The 9,927-nt window shown below is 43.6% G+C and overlaps 1 protein-coding gene across 1 annotated transcript; it reads right to left on the bottom strand.

Moving 5' to 3' along the window:
• Positions 1-501: 501 nt before the first annotated feature.
• Positions 502-9,714, bottom strand: FASLG (Fas ligand). Its single transcript, XM_032226838.1, has 4 exons — positions 9,333-9,714; positions 9,139-9,184; positions 6,701-6,754; positions 502-1,859 (listed from the first exon to the last, which is right to left on the bottom strand). The coding sequence occupies exons 1-4, from the start codon at positions 9,624-9,626 to the stop codon at positions 1,465-1,467; spliced, it is 789 nt and encodes a 262-aa protein (XP_032082729.1). The 5' UTR covers positions 9,627-9,714; the 3' UTR covers positions 502-1,464.
• Between the last annotated feature and the right edge of the window lie 213 nt (positions 9,715-9,927).

Raw genomic sequence — 9,927 nt, 5'->3', positions numbered from 1 at the left:
CAAATGGAGCCTGCTTTTATTAAGAAATGAAGCTCAGGTTTTCTGCCCTGAAAACTAGAGCAATGGAAAACAATGTAAAGCCATGGCCTCAAACTGGCCCTCATGCTGCCCTTCAAAGAAATCCACATCCCAGAAATGGATAAATTGACATATTTCACATTTAGTCATTCAAAAACCAAGGCTTAATTGCCCCTTTCCCATTTCAAAATGCACCTGGTCAAAAGTTGGGCAGAGTTTGTGATATGAAATTGGCATTATCTGAATAAAAGGGAATGCTTAATCCTCCACCTGCAGCTGTTAGACTATTGAAATCCAAACAAAGTACCATAATAATATTTATATACCAAAGTTTTAACACAACCATTAATCCCTTAGTAATTAAAACAAATTTACACATACTTAGAAACATGGGAATTTACATGTACAGATGTATGGGAACTCAATGTATGCTCAATGTTCCTTGCTACTGAATTGTAAAGCACTTCCTCTTATATTCTATTAACATAGCAGTCTGAACTGCTCCAACTATGTTGTGTGTGTGTTAGTGGTTTTTAAGAGGGAGTTAATGCTTCTCTATTTTCTGGACCTATGTTCCCATATACACAAATGGGATGTTTAATTCTCCTTGGTGGACATAGAAGCAAAGACAAGATATGTCTGAATAGCCTTTGCAGGTAAGGCCACCAGATCTGGACTGCAAGATATTCAAAAAAAAAAATCTTAGGTTTTTCCTATTACTTAGTGATCACCTGAAATTTTGCTGTTCTAGGCTTGTAGCCCTAACTGAGAGATCTGTGGGAAGAAAAGAAAGTGCATAGGAGCTTGGTAGAGGTAGGCTGAAAGCAGGGTGATTTAAAAGGTGTTGCTCTTTTAAACTACCATTCGTTGTCTATTGCAAACCTTATGCACGGAATCTTTTAAAGCACCAGGTTAATGCTTGTCAGAGATAGGGGAGAGGGAAAGTTAAAAGCTGACACAAATATTGAGAATATAATTATAACTTTTAAAGTTGTATTTAGTATTGGGATTGTGAGTCCTCAAAAAATCTGGAAGTCAACAAATCTTTCTTTCCCTTCAAGAAATTAAGTACAATATATTTTCACATCAAAAATGATGCACGAGAAAGTAAGCAGCATAAAAAATAACATTAGAAAAGAATAGTTGCTGAATTGTAACTGATTCAGGGTGCAAATGACCCAAAGAAAATCTTTCATTTTACAACTTAGCTCCACAATCCATGCAAAACTTCCTATGTCAGTCTTGGACAGTATTTGGAGTTGAAGATTTCCTGTTGGTCTTGCCAATCAGTATATAGCTTTGAAGCAATCCAGCAGGAGGGGAAAAATCATATTTTCTTTAAATTGATACAAATGGGAAGTCCATAGTAGTTCCAATTCAGCTGTTCCACATGCTGCTCAGAAGACCCCTATGAATAGCTTGATGAAAGTGCTACTGACTGTTTTTTTAAAGCATATATAAGCCAAAAAAGGTTTTTGACTCTTCATAATGTACAAGTGTGGGTTCAGAGACACTCACATACACACTGTCCTGCCTGGAAAGATTGAATAAGGCCCCCAAATAGCTACTTTTGCCCCACATGTGCCTTGTCACACAATAGTTCATTTTTCTGTTCTCCATCAGGACTTGGTTGTCAGGATAAGATGGATTTCTCTTGAAAACCATGTGGTCAAGTGGTTGGGAAGTGCAGGTGTGGCCTCGGAAGAACACTTTGGAGTAAATAAAATAGAGCCCAGTTTCATTAATCACTAGACCTCTGTTCTTGTACTGGATTCCAGAGAGGAAGGCATGTCCATGGGTAGTCTCCCATTCCAGGGGATGAGATTGCTGAATTGCTTTGCCTAGAGAAACATGAAATATCATGATGAAAATGGGAGTGATTTCATGCAATCAGTAGCATTTGCTCTGGGACCCCATTCCCCTACCAGCCTAGCTGCCAAAATATTTGCATGTTTCTTCCTTTCTTCAGGTCAAATAAATCTTGTAATTCCAGCCAACTGGCTGGAATTTCACAGTTACTCCCAAGTGGAGCCTTCTCCTGGCTGCTTTGTTTCTTGTTTCAGATGTCGCCATTCACTTTGGTTATTATGCTTAACTCTTGTTATAAGCATATTACCTGCATCTCACAGCTTCCACAGCAACTTGCTGTAGCATTTCAACTGACCTCAGTTGAAATGCTGCAAATAGCAATCCACTGCATACTAGGTTATTGCCATGCCATGATTCTTTAGACCATGAGTGTCAAACTCGCCCCATCATGTGACATTTCATGACATTTTCCCCATTTGTGAGTGGGGGTGGCCTGTGGCTGTCAATTTAGTACCCCAGCGCTTAGACAATATTCAGAAAGGAATCCTTTTGCTTACCCATAGTTGATAGAATCTTCATATGTAGAATGGGTCGCTTATTGCAATAGCAATAGCAATAGCAGTTAGACTTATATACCGCTTCATAGGGCTTTCAGCCCTCTCTAAGCGGTTTACAGAGTCAGCATATTGCCCACAACAACAATCCGGGTCCTCATTTTACCCACCTCGGAAGGATGGAAGGGTGAGTCAACCCTGAGCCGGTGAGATTTGAACAGCCGAACTGCAGTCAGCTGAAGTAGCCTGCAGTGCTGCATTTAACCACTGCGCCACCTCGGGTCCTTGCAACATTCAGCTGACCCCAGTACAGGCCATTTGTGGGATGGGAACAGGATGAGGAGGAAAATATGGTGTTAACACTCTCAAATTGCCTTTTTTCAATAGAGTACAAAGATTGATCTTCTGCATGTGGAGTAAAGTGTCCGTATAGCTTTGATAGAACTTAGTACTAGCAATAGCACTTAGACTTATTTTTTACAGCCCTCTCTAAGCGGTTTACAGAATCAGCATATTCCCTCCAACAATCTGGGTCCTCAGTTACCCACCTCGGAAGGATGGAAGGCTGAGTCAACCTTAAGCCTAGTGAGATTCGAACTGCCAAATTGCAGGCAGCTGACAGTCAGCAGAAGTAGCCTGCTGTACTGCACTCTAACCACTGCACCACCATTAAACCTTGTCCTTTCTTTCTAGGACAATTTGTTGCAAGCTTTTTTAAAAGGACGTGGAATGTTAAAAGGCAACAAAAATAGTTTGTTCTTCTATTGGTTGGCATGGGTCATCTTATTTATAAATTAGTACTACCCCATGTGCAAGTTAACCTTGTCAAATGCTATCTGTAATAGTAAGAATAGAATACAGAATAATAGAGTTGAAAGGGACCCTGGAGGTCTTTTAGTCCAACTCCCTGCTCGACCAGGAGACCCTACACTATTCTGGGCAAATGACTGTCCGTTCTCTTTTTAAAAACCTCTAGTCATGAACCACCCATAAGTTCTGGAAGCAAGCCATTCCAATGATTAATTGTTCTCACTGTTAGGAAATTTCTCCTTAATTCTCAGGTTGGATCACTGTTGTCCTGCCCTCAGATGTTTGGAGAATAGAGAATAGAGTATGTTCTCTGTGTAAAGGTAAAGGTTTCCTTGTCAGTTGTACCTGCTTCTAGGGTACGGTGCTCATATCCTTTTTTTGGCCAAGAGAGCCAGCATCGTCTGAAGACATTTTCTGTGGTCATATGGCCAGCAAGGCTATATGCCAAATGCACATGGAATTCTGTTACCTTCCCACTGAAATGGTATCTATTAATCTACTTGCATTTCCATGTTTTCAAAGTATTAGGTGGGTAGGAGTTGAGACAAGTAATGGGAGCTCATCCTGTTGTATGGAAGCTGAGATCTCGAACCTGGGCTTTCAGCTCTCCAGCTGACAAGCTCAGTCTTTAACCACTGATCCATTGCCCCCCTGATCTCTATGACAGCCCTTCAAGTAATTAATAACAGAATAACAGAGTTGGCAGGGACATTAGAGGTCTTCTAGTCCAATCCCTGCTCAACCTGTCCAGTCTCTTCTTAAAAGTGTCTAGTGATTGAACATCCACAACTTCTGAAGGCAACCCATCCCACTGGTTAATTGTTCTCACTGTTAGGAAATTTCTCCTAGGTTGCTTCCCTTCTTGATTAGTTTCCATCCATTGCTTCTTGTGTTGCCTTCTGGTACTTTGGAAAACAGGTTGACCCCCACTCTTTTTGTAGCAGCCTCTCAAATACTGGAAGACTGTTTCATGTCACCCCAGTCCTTCTCCTTATCAGACTGGACATGCCTAGTTCCCGCAACTACTCATCATTCAGTTTAACCTCTAGTCGCCCAATTATCATTATTGCTCTTCTCTGTATTATTTCTAGAATCTCAAATTTGTTTTTATATTGTGACCAGAACTGGATGCAGTATTCCAAGTGTGGTCAAGATAAGAATGTTAGGCAACATCCTGTTCCTCTGAGGTGGAAGCTTCTCACCTTCCTTGGCAAACATGCAGAAGATTGCAGATTTAAAAAGCCCATACTTTTGTCAAATCTGTTTCCAGGAAAACTACTCCAGGTTTGGAATTGCTCCTTGGTGAATTATATTATGTTAAAAATTAAACATGGAAAATGGCAATGTTTACTACTACTGTTTACTACTGTAATGCACTCTACATGGGGCAGCCCTTGAAGAGCATTCGGAGACTTCAGCTTGTCCAGAATGCAGCCGCGCAAGCTATTGTGGGTGCACCCCGGTACACCCACGTTACACCTATCCTCCGCGAGCTGCACTGGCTGCCTATTGGAGTCCGGACGCGCTTCAAGGTGCTAGTCGTTACTTTTAAAGCCCTACATGGTATCGGACCTGGGTACTTGAGAGACCGCCTCCTGCCAATTACCTCCCTACGACCAATTAGATCCCACAGATTAGGCCTCCTCCTCCATCAGCTAGCCAATGTCGACTGTCGACCACCCGGGGGAGGGCCTTCTCTGTGGCTGCTCCGGCCCTCTGGAACGATCTCCCCGTGGAGATTCGGACCCTCACCACCCTTCAGGCTTTCCGCAAAGCTGCCAAGACCTGGCTGTTCCGGCAGGCCTGGGGCTGATGAGTTCCCAGCCCCACTCGAATTGTTGTGGCTGTTGACGAGATTTAGAGATTTTAGAGATTTATTAATATTTGTAGGCCGCCCTTTTCCCTGAGGGGACTCAGGGCGGCTCACATAAAATAGGGGAAGGGGAGATACAGACATTAAGATAAGACATATAATAAAATAATAAACAACATACATTCATCATTCGGGAGGGGAATTATCCTTGTCCCCAGGCCTGACGGGCGAGCCAGTTCTTCAAGGCTGTGCGGAAAGCCTGAAGGGTGGTGAGGGTCCGAATCTCCACGGGGAGATCGTTCCAGAGGGCCGGAGCAGCCACAGAGAAGGCCCTCCCCCGGGTGGTCGACAGTCGACATTGGCTAGCTGATGGAGGAGGAGGCCTAATCTGTGGGATCTAATTGGTCGTAGGGAGGTAATTGGCAGGAGGCGGTCTCTCAAGTACCCAGGTCCGATACCATGTAGGGCTTTAAAAGTAACGACTAGCACCTTGAAGCGCGTCCGGACTCCAATAGGCAGCCAGTGCAGCTCGCGGAGGATAGGTGTAACGTGGGTGTACCGGGGTGCACCCACAATAGCTTGCGCGGCTGCATTCTGGACAAGCTGAAGTCTGGACGATAATTATTAAGGATAGCTGGATCCAAAGATGGCTTCTTCAGGAGGGGTCTCACCACCGCCGCTTTCAGTGCGGCGGGGAAGTTCCCCTCCCGAAGTGAGGCGGTGACAACCGCCTGGATCCAGCCTCGTGTCACCTCACTGCAGTTAGTAACTAACCATGAGGGACACGGATCCAGTACACAGGTGGAGGTACTTACAGCCCTCATGGCCTTGTCCACATCCCCGGGGGTAACGTCTTGAAACTCAACCCAGAGTTGTTCAAATTGATCCTCCTGTGCCTCGGCTGGAGCTGCAGGGGTGGAGTCCAAGTCCGACCGAAACCGAGCAATTTTGTCCGCTAAGAATTGGGCATACTCTTCGGCTCTGCCCTGCAAGGGTTCCCCCGCTTCCCTTTTGTTCAGTAGGGAGCGGGTTATCCTAAACAGGGCGGCCGGGCGGGACTCAGCGGACGCAACCAAGGTGGCTATATGGGATCTTTTTGCAGCCCTAAGTGCCCTGGTGTATTCCTTGGTGCAGGTGGTTACCATTGCTCGGTTCGCTTCGGACTTATCGGACCTCCAACGGTGCTCTAGGCATCTCCTCCGGCGCTTCATCTCCCGGAGTTCCTCGGTGAACCAAGGAGGTCTCCGGGATCCGCCGCCTCGGAGGGGCCGCAGTGGCGCAATCCGGTCGAGGGTCTCCGATGCTGCCGAGTGCCACGCAGCAACCAGAGTCTCCACCGGACTGTGGGCGAAAGTGTCGAGTTTTTTTAACCTGTTTTCTGTATTTTGTTTTTTGTCTGTTTTCTTTGTATTGTCCCCATTCCCTATTGGTTTGTTAGCCGCCCTGAGTCCCTTTGGGAATAGGGCGGCATACAAGTTTAATAAACTGAAACTGAAACTGAAACTGTTTATGCTGTATAATGTTGAAAGGTCTTTGCCTCTTGAGCTTTGCTGACCTGATGGCCAAGCTAACAATTTGACCACAAGCCAAGGGCAAGGTTTCAAACCAACAAAGGGAAGAAAGCACTCTGGGGGTATGTTGGGGAAGCAGGGGAAGATAATTAGAAGCATCAACAATATGTGTTTTTGATGCTTACCTGTTAAATGTGCACTCCTCTTGACTTTCTTTTCTTCTGTTCTGTTCAGAGCTCCTACATTGCAGCAGAAGAGAAAAAAAGTAGTTTGTGGCTGTTTGGTGCCATCAGGAGGGTGATTCAGAATACGAATAGAGGAAAAGTAGAAACCTCAAGATGGAACCTAATTGGATTCTGTCTCATCACAAAGGAGTCTCCTAAAGAAGCCAAAACTCAATTTCCCAAAGAAGCAGCACTGATTGCCTCAAATAACTTGATATACTGTATAAGGAAATCTGGATTGGTCTAGGGCAGTGGTTCCCAAACTTGGCAACTTTAAGACTTGTGGACTCCAACTCCCAGAATTCTCCAGCCAGCAGAGCTGCCTGGAGAATTCTGGGAGTTGAAGTCCACAAGTCTTAAAGTTGCCAAGTTTGGGAACCTCTGGTCTAGGCTAGGAAATGTTATACATTCCAGTAAAATTAAATTGGCATGTTCTGCCAAAACCAACTTCATAACAGCACAAACGCCAGTGAAATTTGCCAACAAGTCATCCTCTAGTTATGAAAATATGTACATTTATATTTTTAAGATATCATATCATATCTACTTAGAGAAGGTTGCATTACCTTAGAGCAGTGTTTCTCAACCTTGGCAACTTGAAGATGTCTGGACTTCAACTCCCAGAATTCCCCAGCCAGCGAATGCTGGCTGGGGAATTCTGGGAGTTGAAGTCCGGACATCTTCAAGTTGCCAAGGTTGAGAAACACTGCCTTAGAGAATGACAAATAAACACGAATTTTTAAAAAGTCATCCCAGACTTTCAGATTCACATCTGAAAATCTGTGACATTAGTATGGATGCTTTTTACAGAAACCTGCTCCAGATGGATGAGTAACAAAGGATTTCATTTAGAACAAAAGAAATATTTTTTTCAAAGAAAATACTGCAAATGTTAATTGTTGCCTGGACCAAAAGAAATGAAGGATGATGTACCAAGACTTTAAGTTGTTTTATATAAATTCAGAGTAGTATTTTTTATCTTTACTTATCCAGGTGACTTATCTCATCAGGAAAAGGCGAGCCAGACACAGTAATCATTTAGAATGATTTTACCGTATATACTCGAGTATAGGCCGACCCGAATATAAGCCGAGGCACCTAATTTTACCACAAAAAACTGGAAAAGTTATTGACTCGAGTATAAGCCTAGGGTGGGAAATGCAGCAGCTACCGGTAAATTTCAAAAATAAAATAGATACCAATAATGTTTTTGAATATTTATTTCAAAGAAAAACAGTAAACTAGCGGTGTATTCAATGAAATACTTCACTCACCTCATGATGCTGATGTCCCGCTGTGATGATGATGTCCCGTGCAGCCGCGGGAGCGATGTCCCGCCTCCTATGACACACGGCACAGTGATTCCTATCATTGGATCACTGTACCAGAGGAGGTGGGACATCGCTATGTGGCTGCTTGCCATAACAAGGAGGAGGTGGGACATCGTTGCAGAGCGGCAGGAGGGGGAGGAAGGGGAATCGTAAGACAGCCCTGCATTACATTAGAACATGAGGAGGGGGGATGGTGCGGTGCGCGCTGTGCGGCAAACTGACACAGAGGGAGGGGAAACTCACAGGGGCACTGGGCCATTCACGAGTGTCACCCAGCGGCATGGCCCCGCCCCTTTTTCTCCTCCATTTCGGGCAAATTTTTCACTGACTCGAGTATAAGCCGAGGCGGCTTTTTTCAGCCCAAAAAGTGGGCTGAAAAACTAGGCTTATACTCGAGTATATACAGTAGATGTATTAAGGAGCAGGGAACAGGAGCCATTCTCATGAGGATAACAGTATGGCAGAAAGACACTGTGCGGTTTAAGAGCAGTTGCTATCAAGGACAAGTGCAGCAGGAGTCAAGAACATCAACAACGTTATAAAATTGCTATAGATACTAAATGAGTGAGTGAATTAATGAATAAAAATATTATTTTTTTCAAAAAGCATGATGGATATAACAGAGCAACTAAAACCTTCCCCTTTTAAATATGCAAAAGTTATTGAAAGGGGTGGGGCTTTGATCACCTCTGCCATTTTAATGATTCCCTCCACAGATGTCCCTGATTCTTATTGCTGAGTTTGTGGGACTAAGAGTGGGATTTTATGTTACAAATTGGCTCTGAAAATTAGGCAACAAGGAGTTTGCATAAAGAGGAAAAGCCCTGTTCTGTACTGTAGTACTTTATAAAACTGTTTCTTAAAGTCTTTGGACTTGACTTATTGTTTTATTCTCCATTTTGCCTACACTCCAAGTCTGCATCAGTTATTTATTTCCTAACCAGGACTCACTCCATTATTTCAAGGAAATAATGGATTGATAATAACATGTGCAAAGTAAGGAGTGAAATTCAGGTATAATATCACCAGGAAATACAATCTTTGAATAGGAAACACAGGAGTTCTCACCTTTCAGCATATCAGGAGATGGAGGGACACAGCCAGAGCTGGAAAACTGTGAAAGTAAGAAACATACAGGTATAAAGAAAAACCACCCTACAAAATTTATATACCTAGGTAAGCTACTATAACTTCCAGACCCATGCTCCCAACTTGAAAAAATATCTTATGCATTTTCCCTCTACTTGAAATTGAGATGTTACCTTTTGAAGTTGCTTTTGCAGGTGGAAGATCTGAAACATTGCCAGCCCGATCCCCGTGATGGCAAGTAGAATCAGCAAAAATACCACCAGGAAACAAAGGCGTGTACCATCTCTGTGATTCTGCCTATGCCTTTTCCTCGCTGGTACAGGCAATGGTAAGCAAATGTCCTGATCTGCCACAATTCCACTGGAATGGTACAGTCCTGTTTGAGGAGCACAGTCTGAGCTGTTATTTGTCCAGAAGATCTGGGGATAACCACAATACTGATTGTGTTGCATGACTGAAAGATGCATAAATTGAGTCTCTGGATTCCTTTTTCACTGCTGCTCAGATAATTTTAGATACCATGTCATCAGAATGCTCTCTTCCTGCACTGTATCTCCACTCAGCAACTGCACCCAAAGCTGAAAAAACTTGGGGTTGACTGCTGAAAACCTCACACAGCTTCCGCCCACCGTTGTGATGCTAGATAATCGCGTGCACAAGGAGGTGCTTTGAAGTTGCCTCAAAACCACCCTCAAGAGGTATTACCCCTAAAATAAACTTAATATAATTTTTTTGTTCATCTGGTCCCACCAAATTTTCATAACTCTA

This window comes from Thamnophis elegans, chromosome 11 (genome assembly GCF_009769535.1).
Source record: "Thamnophis elegans isolate rThaEle1 chromosome 11, rThaEle1.pri, whole genome shotgun sequence".
In the NCBI taxonomy this organism is placed as follows: Eukaryota; Metazoa; Chordata; class Lepidosauria; order Squamata; family Colubridae; genus Thamnophis; species Thamnophis elegans.
Note: the sequence above shows the minus strand (reverse complement) of the source record. Positions and strands in the feature narration are given on the sequence as shown.